The sequence below is a fragment of the Lolium perenne genome, chromosome 4, assembly GCF_019359855.2.
Source record: "Lolium perenne isolate Kyuss_39 chromosome 4, Kyuss_2.0, whole genome shotgun sequence".
Classification (NCBI taxonomy): Eukaryota; Viridiplantae; Streptophyta; class Magnoliopsida; order Poales; family Poaceae; genus Lolium; species Lolium perenne.
The window spans coordinates 378,000,133-378,020,351 of NC_067247.2; the positions used below are offsets into that span (position 1 = coordinate 378,000,133).

The 20,219-nt window shown below is 44.4% G+C and overlaps 2 protein-coding genes and 1 long non-coding RNA gene across 8 annotated transcripts; all 3 read left to right on the top strand.

Moving 5' to 3' along the window:
• The first annotated feature begins 1,155 nt into the window (after window positions 1–1,155).
• Window positions 1,156–9,444, top strand: LOC127297170 (calcium-dependent lipid-binding protein). The gene is made up of 11 exons (XM_051327467.2): window positions 1,156–1,531; window positions 1,666–1,767; window positions 2,679–2,729; window positions 3,472–3,592; window positions 3,999–4,117; window positions 4,205–4,307; window positions 4,972–5,048; window positions 5,130–5,212; window positions 6,025–6,250; window positions 8,087–8,254; window positions 8,804–9,444. Exons 1-11 carry the CDS (start codon window positions 1,427–1,429, stop codon window positions 9,173–9,175), a joined length of 1,527 nt encoding a protein of 508 aa, XP_051183427.1. The 5' UTR covers window positions 1,156–1,426; the 3' UTR covers window positions 9,176–9,444.
• Window positions 9,445–13,512: 4,068 nt separating this feature from the next.
• LOC139830332 (probable acyl-activating enzyme 21) lies at window positions 13,513–14,128 on the top strand. Its single transcript, XM_071818339.1, has 2 exons — window positions 13,513–14,030; window positions 14,098–14,128. The coding sequence occupies exons 1-2, from the start codon at window positions 13,513–13,515 to the stop codon at window positions 14,126–14,128; spliced, it is 549 nt and encodes a 182-aa protein (XP_071674440.1).
• A 101-nt stretch (window positions 14,129–14,229) lies between these two features.
• On the top strand, window positions 14,230–18,690 carry LOC127297172 (uncharacterized). Of its 6 annotated transcripts, none has more exons than XR_007848944.2 (9): window positions 14,230–14,841; window positions 14,992–15,097; window positions 15,229–15,341; window positions 15,530–15,645; window positions 16,279–16,392; window positions 16,498–16,576; window positions 17,314–17,407; window positions 17,518–17,675; window positions 18,410–18,690. It is a non-coding gene; the product is annotated as an uncharacterized lncRNA (long non-coding RNA). The 6 variants fall into 6 exon arrangements; XR_007848945.2 differs by having other exon boundaries at window positions 14,992–15,085; XR_007848935.2 differs by having other exon boundaries at window positions 14,231–14,911; window positions 14,992–15,102.
• The last annotated feature ends 1,529 nt before the right edge of the window (window positions 18,691–20,219 follow it).

Here is a 20,219-nt window from a genome sequence, read left to right on the forward strand (position 1 = left end):
ACTACTGGATTTTCATCCTAGACATTGGCTAGCTCATGATCAAGGTACATCATCATATACTAATGCCCCTCTTGTACCTTTGAAATCATGCTCAATGCATCGTTGTCATTGTTAACCGAAGGCCTCTTCATTTATCTGCATTCCTGGCAACAACCAATAAACATATATCATCGCAACTGCTTCATATCCCAAACTCTCAGTTCCATCTCCTAGCCATAATGCAAATGAAGAATCGCAGTCACAATCATCATAACAAACCCTTGTGCCACTGTCATCTACGTACGCTCTATTGCATGTAGACCCAACGAAAAAACCACCATGAATCACCTCGTGAGTAAGACAATCACTTCCTTCAAATTGAACCCAGAAAAAGAAAAAAAAGTTGCAAAAGTTCAACCCTTTCGTCATTCATAAAACCATAAACCATCAAGGATAAAGCAACAGAACCAACTCTATTATATGCACAACACTTACTGCTCGAACAAACCAATCGAAATTGCGACTAAATAGGTGCATAATCGAACTCACCGTGCTCGTGAACTAGGTCTCCTTCCGGTCATCGAAAAACGCCATCTCCAGCGACCTAAATGATCGCCTTGCTGCACCGCCACGATCAACTTCTTAGGCAGCATCGACAACGTCGTTCGCCAATGTGGATCAGCTTCTCCCAACATCCGTCATGCTCCTTCGCCGTCGTTGTCACCGTTCACCCAGGAACACGGGAGAAAAGAGAGGCGGTGTGGACTGAACTGGGCAGCTGGATTGGTTCACAGGAGGTCGATAGCAATTTTTGCTGCGGGATGCATGATAGGAGGTGCGATGGTGGTGGGGCTACGCGACGCACTGTCTTAGGCTCGCCTCGTCGGCACAATAGGGTAGCCAACCGTAATTAATCAGGACTGTAAGTGGACATGGGGAACAAGTTAAAAGACTGACTGCAATATGGGAGTTTCTTTGCAGCACCATTATTTGAGAAATGCCAGCTTGGCATGGACCCTTGGATTCGTCACCCGTGGGCCGGCTGTCGGCCGTCCCACCCACGGACCACGGTGCCATTGCAATAGCATAGTTGCCGTTTTGTCCCGTGTAATCGATCGATCAAACCAATCGTATTTCCTCTACTATTAGCAAGTTGACTCCTTTCTATCACTGCTCCAGCCAACCAACAGCCAGCCAGCCAGCCATTAATTAGCTTCCACTAACGCACGCAACGCAATTAGCACCCCCTCCTCCTCCTCTCCCGATCGAATCCCCACTCTCCAGCCGCAACCGCGAGCGCACGCCAAACGTACCTCTCCTCGCCGGCCTCCTTCCCCTTGCCAGACCAGATCTCTCCCTACGGCTGCCTGTTGCTGCTCCATGAAGCAGCAGGAAGGGGGGCGGACCTAGGGTACGCGCGAATCCAAGGTAGCCGGAGGCCGCTACGATGGGGCTGATCTCGGGGATGTTCATGGGGGTGGTCGTCGGCGTCGCCATCATGGCCGGCTGGAGCCGCGTCATGCAGCAGCGGAGCAGGAAGCGCGTTGCCAAGGTCCGCTATCTTCTACTATTCTCTTGCTACTACTACTCCATTTGGACTGCCGACCGTGCTACCAACTGCAAAGCTTGTTTCGCTGTTGCGGTTTTTTATTTTGTTTGTGTAAACAAAAAAACATCTTATTACAGGCTGCGGATATCAAGGCCCTCGGCTCTCTCGGCAGGGACGACCTCAAGAAGCTTTGCGGCGACAATTTCCCCGAGTGGATTTCCTTCCCGCAGTATGAGCAGGTCAGCCAGCGGCAGCGCTATGATTTTAGTCTTATTATGTACATCATATGAACTTGAAGAGAAACTAGAATCACCTACTTCTTGACCACTGGATTCGTCAACTGTAGTACTTGCAAGTCTGTCTTGAAAAGTTGGTAGTTGCCACTTTTTTTTTTTACATGTTAGCATCTTCAAGTGTTGGTGGACTTAGGTCTGGTACAATTTTCTTGTTTGAGGAATATAAATGCTAGACAATGGTACAGAGAGCATACGATAGGTTGGGTGAATTGTAGGTGACACAACAACACTCAGCTGATACAGGGAAGCTTTTGAACACCCTATAGCTGTTGAATTCGACTACTTCCGCACCATTGGATCTCCTCCCCTCAATTCATCTTCAAAAGTTGGTAGTTGCCACTTTTTTTTTTACATTTTAGCATCTTCAAGTGTTGGTGGACTTAGGTCTGGTACCGTTTTCTTGTTTGAGGAATAGAAATACTAGACAATGATACAGAGAGAGAGCTTAGATAGGTTGGGTGAATTGTATGTGACACAACAACACTCGGTTACTTAAAGAAGCTCCTACCTAGGCATCAAATGTCTGATACAGGGAAGCTTTTGAACACCCGATAGCTGTTGAATTCGACTACTTCCGCACCATCGGATCTCTTCCCCTCAATTCATCTTCAATCCCTTGCCCAGTTCCCCCACCCGAGGCGCCCTCTTCCTCCCACTCCACTACTGGCCTCTTCTCCTTTCCCTTGCATGCCCTTTCTCACACCTCTCCCACCACCTGGGACTGACTCCACACACACACACACACACACACACACACACACAGGGTTCATGAGAAGCTGTTCATGCTTATTTCATTTTCTCAACATGACCTAGAATTGATATTGTGCCTACAATGTTCTTTTTTGTCTTAACAGGTGAAATGGCTCAACAAGCATCTCAGCAAACTTTGGCCTTTTGTTTCCCAAGTAAGATTTTCTTTCCCTGTTTTAGCAAATCTAGAGTAACATAAAAGGTAAAGTGTTCCACCAATTGGAAAATCATGCTTGCTAGTGAAGACGAATATGATATTCTTTTTTAGCAATTTCCATCCCTTGGTGTGTGTGCTGTTTCATCAACCTGTTGAATTGCAGACTGCTTCTTTAATGTTCTCGGTATTCCTATCCTGGCATTTCATGGGGTACATTCCATGCTCTTTTAGGTTTTGTGGATTTTGTTGTGAACTTTCCATCACTAAAAGCTTGAGATTTGTGTTCTAAATAGAACAGCTTGGACTTTTTAGTTACTTTATACTGATCATAACAAAATGGTTTTGGCATTTGGAGTACCCTTGATTTTTGTTCAGTTGTTGCATCCTAGAGTTGCTGATTAATGCTTATGAACGTAGCCTGTTAAATGTTGATATTCTACTTAAATGCTGGTCAGACCAATGGTCAAATTTGTATAGATACCGTGTCAAAAGAAATTATAAATCTATTGAACTTTTTACTTACAGTTTCCACCTGGTGATGAAATGTGCCCTAAGTCGTTTGCTTGTGGTCAGTGTTAAATATCATTAGATTAGATTGTTAATAAAGAAAACTGACAGCTTTCTTTGTTTTAGTACAATCTCATACTACCATGCGCTGAAGCTTTTTTGCATTGTATATTGTACACTAATATCTGTATTCCATCTTTGTACTACTAACTATACTTCTCGTTTGATTTTAGGCTGCAACTGCAGTTGTTAAGGAATCTGTTGAACCACTGCTAGATGATTACCGACCTCCAGGAATAAAATCTCTGAAGTTCAACAAATTCTCTCTTGGAAATGTGTCGCCAAAGATTGAAGGTTCCATTTTATATTTTTTTGGGCTCTCTATTATCTATTGCATGCTTTCTCCGTGTGTATGCCTTTTTTTGGCGACGATGTGTGCCTATTTTCGTAGCCATGTGACAGACCTATTGGCGTTAGGCCAGAATTGATAATGTTGTTTCGTCCCTCTTTACTTATGGTGAGCAAACAACAATGCTGTTTTTATATAATGGTGCATATCTGGGATGTGATTTGTTAGTTGTGCCTGTGCCAATATTATTACTCTCATTTTGGCTCTTTGTGATGTTAATGAACTTTTTCCCCTTCATGATATGAGTTCATGTTCCACGTTTACTAATGCCAGGCTAAGCTAAATTTTAATCATGTTGCTGCTGTTACTAGATACGTGTGACTGAAAGACATCATGTCATCTTTTTTGAAGGCATCCGTATCCAAAATCTTCAGCCAGGCCAGATCATAATGGATATAGATTTCCGCTGGGGTGGTGATCCAAGCATAATCCTTGCTGTTGATGCTCGGGTTGCATCACTGCCTATTCAGGTTTTTACTGTTTGTCTGTTTTTACTGCGGTTAACTTTGCAAAATTAAGCCCTCAATAAATTATATTTTCTGTGAACCGTCTTTCAGCTCAAGGATCTCCAGGTCTTTACAGTTGTCCGTGTTGTATTTCAACTATCAGAAGAGATTCCCTGCATCTCTGCTGTGCTTGTTGCTCTCCTCGCAGAGGCAAGTATCTACTAACCATTTTTTTTTTACAAGAGCTGCAATTTTCTATTTACAATGTTCTTAGTTTGCACAAGAGAATCATGTGTTTTTGGCTAAAAGATAGGAAGAAAAAGAGTACAAGGTAGCTGTGGACTGGTTTGTAATTAAGATGACATACAATTAAAACTTAGAGTTTTTTTTTTGTTTCGTTCCTTACATTTATTGACTTTTAGTTTCTTCCGCATACAACACTAGACCAGAGCTGACCTCAGAATGGATTTGTAACATAGAATATCAGGTCAGTCAAACCTGGGAAGGCCTTAAAATTAAACCAACATAGAATAGCTACTTCTACTTATAAAATGACGTTATTTTGTGGCCTCACATAATGATGGTGGCAGTTTTGACACTGCCAGTCTTTTTTTATGGTACTTCGATACCACCTATCTTATGTGTTGATACTTGATACTGGTGGCATTTCCACAAGACAGTGCAAGTTCATGCAGCGAAGCAACTAGATATTATAGTTGAACAGTTTTTAGATGTAATATTTCTGCTGACAACATATCACAAGAAGAATTAGGAAATATTCTATAAATGTCATTTCTGATGCTTGGAACCTCTTGCATTTTCAAATATGTGAATTTCCTGTATAATCTTTGACTGGGGTTTCTTTGTGCTTCAGCCAGAGCCAAAAATACAGTACACGTTGAAGGCTGTTGGAGGAAGCCTGACTGCTATTCCAGGACTTTCTGATATGATTGATGTAATGACTTGAGAATTTTTGAACATTGAATTCTGCTAACAAACTGTTTAGAACTGACATGATCCTTGTCCCTTCAATTAGGATACTGTCAATTCAATTGTCAATGACATGCTCCAGTGGCCACACAGGATTGTTGTTCCACTTGGTGTCAATGTTGATACAAGGTGAGTTTTCTTCATTTTACTGCTGCAATGGTCGACGGATCCCCGCTTTCCTACTTGTCTATGTTATGCCACTGGAAAACTTGCGCACATTAAATTGCAACTAGAAAGTTGTCTAGAACTAACTTCTTTGCAGTGGGCGTTGGCAAGCTTATGTCAGGGAATTTTGCAGTGGCATGTGCTTTATGAACCATAGTTCTGTTATGAACCAAGGTTGGATAAAGACAGAATAGAGAGGAGATAGACAGACAAAGATGAGACCATAGCCTGGGATGTGAACTTCGAAACATTTGATATGTTCTTCCAGTTATTAGCAGAAGTAAAAGGACTACATTAAAAAGGAGATGTAACAGTTCAAACAAGTTGTATGAATTTACTAATAGGAAGAAAGTGGTCTAATTTTTTTAATCGGACAATCAAGTGTGTGTGGCGCAATCAATATGTTAGCATGCTACCATCCAGAAAGTTAGATTGAGCGACATTGCCATGGAGCTTTTCAAAATTCTATTTTGCAGCATCATTTCATCTTTTGTTCCAGTCCAACCCTCTCTAGTAGACACCAAGTCCTGCACTTCATCTCTAGAGAATCTTTGGGCAATCAATCTTATATTTCACATCATGGTAAAACGTTCTACTCATACACAAAGCGTCACAAAAACATAATTTCTTGGTTTAATTCTGTTAACTAGCTTATAAGGAATTTCTTGGTTTAATTCCTTTCTTCATATTCCTTTTGGAGCTTCCTTGTATAATGTGCAAGATCCCAGTGGCATCTACTGACTTTAACTCTTTGGCTGTGTTTACTTTCTATGCAGTGAGCTGGAGCTTAAACCTGAGGGAAGACTTTCTTTGACTGTAGTAAAAGCAACGTCTCTGAAGAACAAGGAGATGATTGGTAAATCTGATCCCTATGTGACCCTGTATGTGCGTCCGATGTTCAAGGTGAAAACGAAAGTCATTGGTAACAATCTAAATCCTGAATGGAATGAAACATTTGAGCTGATTGTTGAAGACAAGGAAACCCAATCTGTCATTCTCGAGGTAATTCTATGTTGTTTTACTCCTTCTGTTTTTGAAGATGGACTAAACTGAGGTAAAATGCCAGCTATCAACTAAAAGTTATTTATTTACATGAAGTGAATATATCTAGAACAACTAAACCAATGCCAGCTTGTGTAGGCTCCAAAAAAGGAAAGCTTTGCTATGCTCACTGAAAAACTATCTGCAGTAGACTGTAAACCAAATATATCGATGTGAGCATTGGCAACAATTCTGTTAAATTGGGGCTCCAGCAACCTATAGTGGATTGGTGGTTGTTCTGTTCAAGTCAGGCTCACCGATGCGTAGGTTGAAATGTTCATGCATGGCCGGATGGCCCAACCTATCTTGCTCAGCCTAAATATACTTACATCAATGAGAAGTTGAGGGGACAATATTTGTTTTGATGACTTTGATGTATGACTAAATTGTCCATCTTTCCTGCAGTAAGTTAAGGTTTTGGTTTAGCTGGCTAGTTTATGAAACATTGTATCGGTACTAGAAGTCCTGAACTTAAGATTCTACTACCACTACTCTGGTGTAAAAATACTTAAAAGTTATATAGTTAAGGGGCTTGTAATGAGACTGAGAGTTCCAGTCTAATGGACCAGGTCCTCACCCATGACGAGTTTACATCGTTGGTCTAATAGAGCGTTATGTAAGCAACTAGATTACCTGTCTTTCTTGATTATCAAACAGGTTAATGGTTTACGAACTGATACATTTAATTTAATAAATTGACTAATTATAAGTGTTTTAAGACTTTATCTAAGTGAGGAGTGCAGATTTGCTATTGCTTTTTTGTAGACACTTTAAGAAACATTAAGGCTTTTATCACAATTTTCGAGGAAGGTGTAATCGTGATAAGGATTGTACACTGTGGTGGTGCTATACTTATTCTTCGTATATCAGTCCTCTGAGTTTCAAATTTATGCCCAGATGTCTTGATTTTATAAGTCAACCTGAGAAAGCCTAGACAGCAACCAAAACTTAGCACGTGCCATCTCTGACATTGAAATAGATGAAGCTTAACAGTTGTATTGTCATTTCTGTTGAACTAAACAAACAAACAATATCTAGACAAGTCTATCTTCAAATTTAGATATTCTGAAATGGACAAAATATCTGCACAGAGAGTGCAAACTGGGGTTCTTTCTTGGATTAAATATGTATGCATGCACTGATTTAGAGTTGACCGCATGATGCCACTATGGCACTATCTTAGACTACTAATGTGTATTATCCCTGCCATGTATGTACGAGATCTCCACTCTCCATGTTAGGTAATTTACCTTTAAATTAGAAAGATGTCTTTTAGCTTGGGCCTTAAGCCAATTAGTGATAAGATCTATGATTTGTTACTTAGATTGGATTGTTAATCCTCTATAAAGAGGAACCCCTATGAGTAATAAAGCAAGCAAGAATTAGAGGATCAGCTCTCCTATCTTACCCTAGGGTTGAGAGCCACTTCTTACCCTAGTACACAACATATCCAACCGCTCATCCTTTGTTTGGGCAATTTGTATTGTTAACCCAATAAAGACATTGGCACTCTTTGGCATGATTCGGAGCGTTGCTTGGTGCCTTAGGCATCACTTCGTTGAAATGTTCATGCATCCCGGCTAGACATAAGTTGTCCATATCTTACTCCATCCGTCCTTAAACAATAGGTTCATATGCACCCGGGAGCTGATTTGGATTTCCGCAATATACTCCCCTATATTGATTGTACTAACATCTTACATTATGGGACAGATGGGTAACTGTTACTATTGCAATTTGATTTGCTGATTTCTAGCATTTTTGTACTGGGTGACATATATGATCTGACTTCGGCAGGTTTATGATGAAGACAACCTTCAGCAAGACAAGAGGCTAGGTGTGGCTAAACTAGCAGTGAACAATATTCAGCCTGAGACTCCCTCTGAAATCACTCTGAAGCTTATGCAGTCACTGGATTCACTTAAAATTAAAGACTACGGGGATAGAGGATCATTACATCTTAAGGTTAGAGTGGGTATTCTATTTTTGCTTTAACAATATTGCCTTCAAGCTAAAGAATTCTATAGTAGATGTTAATGCGTACACAATTGGAGATTGGTGTTAGCATGGTTATCTCCATTGTGAGTCATAATAAGCAAAGCTGGATGCCCGATGTATTTCAGCCATAATTACGATTACCTTTTACCATAAAACCAACATGTGCTTTTGGATCGGTAGTTGCTTGTATGTAGTATGGCTTGGTGGTAGCCCAATAACTGTCCTAGGATCTGCCCGGTGCGGTTGCCAGTGGGCATATTCTGGTGTATTGTTGCCCATGGGCGGCGTGAAATATCTTCCCTTGTCTGCAAAAACTGTTTCTGCATCTTACCTGTCATTGTTATATATGTAAAATTAATGGGTAATTAATTGCATGTGTAATGCATAAATAAGCACCGACTTCTTTTGTCCCTATTTCATGGACACATGTTTGTAAATGAATTTGGTTTGACTGCAGAAGACTAACACAGTGAGGTTTCTGGGCAAAAAAACTGATCTAATATTTTGAGTCATCAGGTCACGTACCATCCATTTACCAAGGAAGAGCAACTGGAAGCCCTGGAGTCGGAAAAGAGAGCAATAGAGGAGAGGAAGCGGCTCAAGGAGGCTGGAGTAATTGGCAGCACAATGGATGCACTTGGTGGCGCCGCATCACTAGTTGGTTCAGGTGTTGGGTTTGTGGGCACTGGCGTTGCTGGGGGTGTTGGGCTCGTGGGCTCAGGGCTCGGTGCTGGCGCAGGGCTTGTTGGTTCTGGTATTGGGGCCGTGGGCAGTGGCCTTGGTAAAGCTGGGAAGTTCATGGGGAGGACTGTGACAGGTCATTTGGGCATGTCCCGCAAGAGCGGCAGCAGCTCTACTGCTCCTCAGCCTGATCAGGCTTCTGCATAACATGGTGTACAGTTGGAGCAGTGTGTCATCTTTACTTTTGGTTTTCGATGAACCTGCCATACTTAGGATCATACGAAGTGCTATTTTCGGTTTGCATTTTCACTGTGCTGTATCCATGGCGCAATATTTTTCCAGCATATGAACTGGAGTATTTGCCAATTGGTTCGTTGTATTTTATTTTTATCTGAACAATATTCTAAGCAGATTTACTGTAAATTGGAAGGCAAGTTTTCACAAATTAATGAAATAGGATGGTATTTAATTGTTCATGTAATATTCATCTTCTGTTTGGACGAACGTACATAGTAACTCACACACCATGTCAGCACACGTGCGTATTAGAAACTAAACTTGTTAACGGGGTATATGTACGGCCATTTGCATGTTTAGTTGTTTACCCGTCTTATAAAAAGCTGAAGTATAAGGATTTTTTAACCAGGCAGCGACGAGATCTTTGAAACTAGATCATACGATAATATGTTTCGACATGTTTCTTGGAACGAGATTGAAGTTGCCCAGAAGTAACGTGCAAGTTATCCAATATGTAGTATGTAAGTTACCCATCTCACTTCAAGTTGATATTTTTGTTTTTTTAGTTTAGAAATTATAACCTAGTTTGATAAGAGCATCTCTAGTAGACACCGCATCCCCTGGAATCGTAAAATTTATAATCGTTTCCATTTTGTTAAGCTCATTGAAATTTGACACATTTTAGCCAATGGCTATCAAATATTAGAACCTCCGTTCCTAAATATGTTAAACTACCAAAACTTTTTATATTCATAAAGGGGAGTATAAGCTGAACACATTTCATCTCATCCTTCAATGTTCTAAATCCCAATTCATTTATGAAGGAGATTCAAATACAAGATACTTCTATAGTACTGTCAATGGCAAGCACATGGAGAAAATTATTCGTTCTCTACTTCTTGATGAAGGTACAATTGAAGGCCATAAGCATATAAAGTCGTATATTACTAATTATTATCGAGCTTTGTTCGGCGCAACCCAACGAAGGCAACTTCTCTTTGGATGTGTCTCGAACCGATAATATTCCCTAGGTTTCAGATGAGGAAAATATCTTACGACACCTTATACCGAGGGAGAAGTAAGAAAAGCGGTTTTTGAAACACAATAAATCTTCAGGTCCTAATGGCCTCCCATCTGAATTCTATCACAATTTCTAGGATGGTATCAAGCCACATCTTCTAGATTTGTTCGACTCCCTTCACAGCGGACAAATCAGAATTGTTCCGCCTAAACTTTGGTGAAATAATTTTACTAGCTAAGGTTAATGATGCAGAAATGATCCATCAATATCGACCTAACTGAAAATTTCATCAAGGTTGCCACGATAAGGCTAAACTATTTGCCGACCATGTGATTGGTCCTTCTCGGAATGCTTTTATGCAAGGACGGAACATCCTATATGGGGTGGTTATCTTGCATGAAACACTTACGAACTACACTAGAAAAGGTTGAATGAGATAATCTTGAAACTTTATTTCGAGAAAACCTACGATAAGTTAAGTGGTCTTTCTTTTAGCGGACTCTCAAAATTAAAGGTTTTCTGATGAGTGACGCGCTTTAATACATAGCTTCATTTCGGGCGGAAGTGTTTCAATTGAAGTCAATCGTAACAATGGCAAATACTTCCAGACCAAGAAAAGGCTTTGACAAGGTGACCCATTACCACTAATGCTATTTAATATAGTGGCTTATATGCTCACCGTCATGACTCAACGTGCAAAGTCTGATGGTCAAATTGAAGATGTGATTCCTTATCTGGTTGATCGAGAATTAGTATTTATAAATACGCTGACAATACAATTCTTCTTATGGAACATGGAATCAAGAAGCAAGAAAACTGAAGTTAATTCAATCAGCGTTCGAGTAATTATCATGTCTAAAGATTAATTTTCATAAGAATGAGTTGTTTTGTTTTGGCGAAGCTCAAGGAAGATGCCGCCATGTATGCTGAATTATTTGGCTGCGCCAAGGTCAATTTCCTACTAAGTATTTGCGTATTCCAATTCATTACGGAGACTTACAAACGCTGAATGGAAACTGGTGGAAGAACGATTGCAAATTAGATTATCTAGCTGGAAAGGGAAACTATTATCCTTGGGTGGAAGATTGATTCTCATTATTTTAGTACTAAGTAACATGGTACTGTATATGATTTCATTCTTCCAATTTTCAAAAGGATTTTTAAAACGATTGGATTATTTTCGATCAAGATTCTTTTGGCAAGGTGATAGCGAGAAGAGGAAATATCGATTGGCTAAGTGGAGTGTGATTTGCTGCCCCAAAGACCAAGTAAGATTTGGGATTCAAGACCTTGAGGTCAAGAACATGGCCCTCATTGGTAAATGGCTTTCAAGCTTCTTGCTGAAGCTTAGAAGAAAGTATGTGGGCTCATGTGCGTTGTTTCAGGTTTTTTGGAAACCTGGAGACTCACACTTGTGGGCTGGTCTTATGGCGATGAAGAAATTCTTATTCCCATATGTGTCTTTCTTTATTAGGAATGGATTGGAGATTAGGTTATGGGAGGATAAGTGGTTGGAAATGCCACGCTACGAGATCAATACCCGACACTGATAGTGTACATATGGGTTGAGAAGTTCACGAATTTGTGCCTAAACCCTTTGAACTCGCTCCATGCTTGGGCTCGTCATATTACCCCCTAGGCGTTACCAGGGAGAACTCGTAGCCATCAACCAACAAAGCCTTGGTGGCCTCCTCTGCCGACGCTATCGCCGGCCTGGGCCGCAGTGGCGGAATGTTCAGTGCCGAAGGTGCCAGCGCGAGGGGAGGGGGGGGGGGGGGTGATCGTGGTAGCTGGGGACGGCGCTGGTGATCATCTGCGCGCGGAGGCTGAGGCGGCGTTACCGGGCATGCGACGACATTCCTTGGGCCTAGCGTCCACCCGAGATGGAGTTCCTACTCACGGCGATGGGCGATGCCTGTTCGTGGCTGCGGGGGCTTCCCTTGGACGTTCGGGCTTGGGGTGACGCGACGGTTGTAGGTCTAGGCTCCCGCCTAGATCCGTCTCCCGTGTGGCCGCCGGTTGTCCGGAGGTGCATGGGGAGGCGTGGTGGTTCACACTGCCGGCCTCACTGTGGCATTGCGATGGGCATCTTGCTAGGTGTGGAGAGTAGCGGTCCGTTGCGAGCACGTGGTTCATGCGTAGGCTTGCCTCCTCTTCCGCCAGAGGGGGTCAGCCGACAAGCGGCGGCATGGGGGTGTTGTCTCGCCAGAATAATGATGACGGTTCTATGGTTCCTCTTGCACCTAGATGAAGATCTGTTTGATGCTTGGCCAGACTGTAAGGCTCCGCCGGCAAACTCCATTTGACACATCATGCCTAGAGTTTGCTGGATCGGATGGGATTTGGTCGACACACCCATGTTTTTTTTCCGACCGTTTGGTTTCAGGAGAGAGCGACGTGAAGCTCTGCTATATGCTCCAATCTTGGAACATGTTCCGTTTCATGGTTAATTTAGAGATGGAGAATGTCATGGAAACAAAGAGCTTAAGTCTAATAATGGCGATTCAAGTCATTGCAACAATGAGGAATTTACTTGGTGTTTTAGGAATCGTAGCAGCAGTATGCAAGTGGGGACGACAACGCATGATAAGTTGTTAGTCTGACCTTTTAGTGTGAAAATGTAAGGTCTGATTTAATTGGTTGTGCCTTGTAATTTTCTTGTTGAAGACGAGAGTGGAGTCTCTATGGTAAAATCTAAGATCTATGATCGGACGATGACAACGCTTCTGCACTGTTTCCGTTTGAAAGCGTCCGCTTTTGAAAAATTTAAACTTTAGGTGTTATCTTAATGGTGGTTGTATTGCTGCTACAGGAAATAGAGCAGTCTTGCAGACCTTTTACTATTTAGCCTTTTGTTTGTTTTAAGGCTATGTGTATCCAGAGTACCATTAAGGTAATGCACTAATGCGTCAGGCTAGAAACATGTAAAGCCTCTAATGTTTGGAAATTTTGGCCGTGTTCAGAATAGAAAACGCTAAGTTTCAGTCTCGATCAGTGCCCTTGCAGCTTGCCACAAAGCCAGCTAGAGCCAGCTGCAAGTATACAATTGAAAAGAGATTCCACTTGGTTGATAGGATAGCGTGCGTTTGTTTAAATATAATAGACACCACCACTAGTCCAAAAAGATGAACACATGCATGAACGTAATAATCAAATAATCAGGGCAGGAAATGGATTGCCGGCATACCTTTTTTTAGTACTAGATGATTGACGAATAATACTGAGCTCAGATGAAGCACAGGCTCAGTCCACGGCAGATCTCATTTCCTCACAGACATCGGTCGCCATGGATGGATCGGTGCGGTGCGAAGCAAACTACGTGCCGCTGACGCCGCTGAGCTTCCTGGAGCGCGCCGCGCTCGTGTACGGCGCGCGCACGGCCGTCGTCTACGGCGGCAGGGAGTACTCGTGGCGCGACACGCGGGAGCGGTGCCTCGCCGGCGCGTCCGCGCTCGCGCGCCTCGGCGTCGGCCGCCGGGACGTGGTGGCGGTCCTGGCCGCGAACACGCCGGCCATGTACGAGCTGCACTTCAGCGTGCCCATGACCGGCGGCGTCCTGTGCACGCTCAACACCCGGCTCGACGCGGCCATGGTGTCCGTGCTCCTCAGCCACTCGGAGGCCAAGGTCTTCCTCGTCGAGTCGCAGTTCCTCGCCGTCGCCCGCGACGCGCTTGCGCTGCTCGCCGACGACAAGGCCAGCATGCCACTCCTCATCACGATTGACACTGACGGCGATAATAGCAGCGAGGGCGCGCCGGAGTACGAGGCCCTTCTGAGGAGCGCGCCGCGCGGCTTCGAGATCAGGTGGCCCGCCGACGAGTGCGACCCGATATCCCTCAACTACACGTCGGGGACCACATCGCGGCCCAAGGGCGTCATCGATCGACGGGGAAATGAAATGAAATCCCGTGCGGTGCGCGCCTGGAATGCATCCACGTGCTCGCTCCAGAGTCCATCGGTCAAATCCAAATGTCGCGCCATCCGCCTCCCTCCGGCTCCTTTTCCAATCCAAACTCCAAAAAGAACAAAAAAAACCACCCACCCCGCTCAAATCCAAATCCAAATCCAATCTACTGTAATTTTGGACTTGACCCTCCCAAACCCTACCGCCGCCATTCCCCATTCTCGACCCCCTTCTTCTCCGTCCGCCCGCCGCTAGCTGCTGCACCCCTGTATCGCCGCTCGCCGGACACAAATCCCCTCCCCTCCCCTCCACTCCGACCCCAACTCCCCTACGCCACCACCGCATCCGCCATGCCCTACAACAACTACGCGCGGAGCTGGATCTCGCCAGCGCCGCCGCTCAATGGGACGACCTCCTTCAAGCCCACGCCCGCGTCCGCCGGCCTCCAGGACCCCCTCCTCCTCATGGTGGCCTGCTGCTGCTGCCAACGTCGTCCAACCGCAGCCCTCTTCACCGGCCGCATCTCCCACCTCCTGCTCCCCACCAAAACCAGCCCTCTTCCACTCCGATCTGCACCTCACACAGCTGCCGCATCCGAGCGCCTCTCCTGCTCATCCACCACAACATGCGCGCCTCCTACCAACTCACAAGGACGAGGACCAGGAGGCACACCTGCTGCTCTGCTCCGACTGCGGCCGGGGATGAATGCCGGTGAGCACAAGCCTCCCCTTCACCTCCCACTCTACCTCGTCCAATCCTGCACATCTTATTTCTCCACAAGGTTCTCTTCTCCCATGAAACATGTCTTTGATTTGTCCAAATCAGGATCTATACATCCCAATTTTAAGACTTATTTTACAGGGCGGAGGGAGGTTCGCGCATGGATCCAATTCAGCTCATCATTAATTAAGCCACTCCCTGTACAATGCACATACACATGCTTTACTTCACCCTTGTGTGTAGCTCCGTAAAGTTCGTCATCCATCTCTTTCTCTTGGCCGGACTAAATAAACAATAACACTCTTTATCTTACAGACTTATTGCTTCCATGGCTACTATATGTTCTCTTCTAATCATTATCTTTGCTTGTCATCACAGAATTTCTTGTCCTCAACATGGAGCGTGCCTCATAGCTGGATAGTGGGAAGCAGATTCAGGACGACTTCCTCCACTCATACATAATGGACAATTACAACCACTGCAACCGATAGGTGCATCTCTCTGCCTTTTAATTATAGTTAATAATTCTGCTGTTTTCGGCTGCCCAAATCTACATGCAATTGTTGGTCATCGCCAAGGCTGGGAAACTAGCTTGCGCTTTTTGACTGCTCATTTCTGTTTGTAATTCTTCTCTGATGATCAAATGCTGCATTCCTTTCTGTATGTGTGGGGTGGAAAGGTGGCATTTCTGCCGAGGATGGGTGGTGGCGGGTTCACGAGGGTGACTTCTCGTAGCAAGGTGCAGCCTGCTGCACTCTCAGATTTTGATTTTTTGGCTTCCAGCTGCAGAGAAAGGTTTCAGCTTGTTTGAACCCGACCATTGCTTTTAGTTTCACTAATCTGAAGCTTGGGCTTTCATTGATCTATTCTGGAAAAACGGAGCAATGTTTAGTTAGGTGTATGCTTAATTAGCGCTAGTTGGTGATCTTCTTTTACAAGGACATGGTTAATTAAAATCTGCTAGTGTATGTGAAGTGCAGGATGTGTAGTTGTTGTTATTGCTTCCTGTCTTTATATATCTGAGCTATACGACATCTCTTTATCCATACCTATTGCTGGAATAAATTCCTTAGTATTCTAATTGAATCTTTGCGCAACTTCTTGGTCAAGTTCACATGAATCTTTACATGCTACTGGTTTTCCTTGCTGTCCTGTATTTGTTTATGCTATTGGTGAGTTCTCGATGAGTGTATGATCAATAAAATGACATGGGGGGATTGTTCCCCATCACATGTGGTTGGTTTCTTAACAACTAACGGGATATACATGTAACACTGTTATATAAAGTGGGTTCTACAACTGCTATATTCACATGCTGTTGCTCTCGTCTTAAAATAGCTGAGACGTGAGATGCTTGTATTTAATTACATTATGATTGCTTTCCTTTCCGGTTCATATTGCTGCATTGACGCAAAGTGCCATGTGCAGGGAGCTTGGCTTCCCAGTCTGTGCCGCTGACGCAGGAGCAAGAATGAGGTGTCATTGGCGCTGGGCCAAGGGAGCAGCACTGCTGGTTCACTACACCTACCTGGGACAAGCAGGGTGAGTTGGGCATCCTCGTGGGTCTGTGGCGCTTATTGTTTGCACTTCATTTCCCATGCTCAAAGCCCTCTTTTGTTTTCTAATCTGTATGTCTCCGGTGAAAAGGCGGCATTGCTAGCGAGGATGGGCGGCGATGGGTTCAGGAGGGCGACTTACTCGCAGAACAACCACTTCTAGTAGCAAGGTGCATCCTCTGTCAGATAATTTTTTGATTTTTTTGGCTGCCATGTAATCGTTGCTGCAGAGAAAGGTTCCAGCTAGTTTGGACCCAGCCATTGCTTTTAGTTTCGCTTAATCTGAAGTTTTTGCTTTCATTCATCTCTTCTGGAAAAATGGGAGCAATGTTTAGTTAGGTGTATGCTTAATTAGCGGTAGTTGATGATCTTCCTGTACAAGGACATGGTTAATTAAAATCTGCTAGTGTATGTGAAGTGCAGGATGTGTAGTAGTAGTTGTTGTTATTGCTTTCTGGGTTTATATATGAGCTATAGAGCAGCTCTTTGTCCATGAATAAATTCCTTGATCTCCTAATTGATTGTTTGATCAACTTCTTGGTCAAGTTCACATGAATCTTGATATGCTACTGGTTTTACTTGCTGTCCTGTATTTGTTTATGCTATTGGTGAGTTGTCGATGAGTGTATGATCAATAAAATGGCATGGGATTGTTCCCCATGACATGTGGTTGGTTTCTTAAGAACTAACGAGATCTATATATAACACTGTTATATAAAGTGGGTTCTACAACTGCTATATTCACATGCTGTTGCTCTGATCTTAAAATAGCTGAGATGTGAGATGTTTGTATTTAAGTTCTACCAGCATATGTTGCAATTACAGGGCATATAAGTATTTAATTACATTATGATAGCTTTTTCTTTCCCATGCATATTGCTGCATTGACGCAAAATGCCATGTGCAGGGAGCTTGGCCTCCCAGTCTGTGCCGCTGATGCGGGAGCAAGGATGGGCTGCAGCTGGTTGACTATTGGGTGCGACCTACCTTGGACAATCAGGGTGAGTCAGGCGTCGTCATGGGTCCGAGGCGCTGATGATTTGCGCTTGATTTCGCATGCTCAAAGCCCTATTTTGTTTTGATAATCTCCATGTATTTTTGGTCTTGTCAGAGAATCTGGAAGAAGCTGTTGAGCACCTCACCATGGAAATCATGCTGAATCTGAGCTCAGCAATCGTCTGCTCTTGCTGTTATCTTGGTTCTGTTGACAACGGTGTGGCGGGACAGATGGACTGCAACCCTGGTACCTCAAGTTGCAGATTTCCTCAGGTGATTCCTCAGCCCCCCCTCTCATTGTGCCGTGGCTTGTTGTTTCAGCTGTCGAGTCAGTGCCCTGGGTCCTGCCATCGAGCCGTTGCTCTTTTAGGAATTTTTGGTGCTTTTCTGGTACTGGAATGCGCTGTTGGTGGCTTAGTTGATCCGGCGCTAGTTGTATTTGCTAGCTCTGTTTCTGAATACTGGAATGGGGTTGTTGCTTAGGTGTATGATTGTTCTGTTTCTTGATACCCCTTTCATGCTAACCCTGATCGATCTTGTCTTTAGATTATCATAGAATACATAAGAAGTCGCGGATATCTTCTTTGTTTGTTCCTTTTCCTAATACTCATGGCGCATTCCTTATTCTTGAACAGTCTTCCTTGCTTTGGATTGCTCGGCATGGCAGTTCCATCTCGTTGCTGGTTGTACCTTTACACATCATTGCTGACCAACCAGGCTACCTCTTAATTGATTTGGATGGCTGGTTATGTTATTTTGCTTATCGGACATAATGTGTTGCTTGTAACTGTTTTGTACTTGGGAGTTCATTATGTGTTCTTGTTATGATGGATACATATCCTTGGAATACTTATTAGAAACTACTACCTCCAGTCCAAAAGGCTATTTTAGCCTACTGAAACTTGTCGTATTTTAGGACAGAGGAAGTAGCATATATCTTCCTTGCTTTGAACTCACCTGTACTTGTGTTAAATTCCTTTGCTGTACTGATTTTTGATCTTTCTCAGTTGCAAGTTGTAGTAGGCTGCGAGCATACAAGGCTACTGGCATAGAAGGGCTGCTGTCTGATGCATGACTGGAGGGAAGAATTCAAAGCTAAATTCCTCTTTTTTGCGAAACCAGAATTTGCATTTGTTGTCAACTGTTTATTGTAACTCCAAATCTGGAATGTTCCACACCAGTCGTTCTTGTAATTCTCATGACGAGAAGTTGTAATGGTGAACTTGTAACGTCTGTTTGGTTAAACTTGTGATGGAGTTGGGTTGTGCTGTTGCACTTTTATTGGTTATTGTTTGATTTGTGATTTGATTGTCCAAAAAACAAGAAAAGGTAATCCCAAATTTCTCTGAGAATCCTATTAATCACTTAATCAGTGCGTTTTGGTGTCCATAGGCTCTCAGTTTACATCAGTAGGGAAAAATTCTGCTTGCCCCAAAAGCTGGTGACCTGATCGCTCACCAGGGAGTGAAAAATAGTGTAATGAGCTCTTGGATCATTCCAAAATTTGGGGATTCTTAGTGATTCAGTGCAGTGCTATGTCCAAGCTAACGTGTAAGCTACCTACAAGCTGTTGTCGAGCTGTTGTGGAATGTGGGTTACGGGTTCCTGAAACTCACCTGTACAAGGCGTTCCATAAGCAGACGTGGGAGGTGTACAACTCAGAGCACGTATGCACGCTTGTAGGTACGTGTATTTCTTTCTCCCATTTCACAACAGCTAGCTTCAGGAACTCCAAGTTCCCATACGGTACCTGCCGGTTTGTGTTCTCGGTGCCAAGTGACGGCCGGCAGCTCATGGAGCCTCGTCCCTCCCATGGCCGGTCCCGATGTCTTCCGGCGGTGGCGCGTCCTCTACAATGTCCACCCATGCCGACGGCGGCGAGGATGATGATGATGACGGACTGGGCAAGGAGCTACAACTCCTAGGCTACACCAACTAGGTTAGGTAAGCACACGGCCTGCCTGTCAGCAGGGGATAATTCGCAGGATTGACACATGGGTGACCACGGATGCCTGGAACGAAAATTGGCTCCCCGTGATTTCATGAGGCGACCTATTGCATGAAAAAAAAGCTAATCCTCCACCAGCGATAGCAGGTTTTATTGATGGTTCATCTGCTGGTTAGTTCTTTATCTCAGTGGGCATCGAGGTGATCCATTCAATTCCATTAAGAATAAACCTTTTGACGGACTTTTGGGCAAGGGGAGTTAAAGATCGATCAGCTTACCATATGATAGTCAATACTAGAACAAGGACCGAGACGTGGCTGGAGAGCACGGCGTTGAGTTCTAACCAAAAGGAGGAGGGGACAAATAGGACTGGACTTTGGAAGATTCACGTGGCCTCCAAATTCTTACGGCGCTCGGCGCCTAGCTAAACACTCAATTGGTACTTGTGTGAAAACGTTTCGCTCCTGTCGCTCCCCGCGAGCGACGGGGCGAACCCTAGCTCTCTCCCGCCCAGGCCCTCCTGTCCTCCTCCCCCGCCGCCGCCGGCGTGCGCATGAGGGCAAAGCCCGCACGGTGCCGGCGGCGGCGGTCCTGCTTCTACCCGCGCGCTTGGAGGGATGGCGCGGGCGGTCCTGCCGGCGGCGGTGCTCTTCGGTCGGCAACGGCTCCGGTGGCGGCGCGCGGTCCAGACGGCGGGGCTCCGGGTGGGTGGCGGCAACGACGCAGCAGCTTGGCTACGGGGTGGTGCAGCCTGGCGGCGGTGCCCTCCATGCTCAGATCTGGGCCTCTTGGGCCCCATCTGGGTAGGGGCGGGCCTGCCCCATGCCGGTCTGCGCCATCTCCTGTGGGTGGAAGAGGCGGCTTGAGGT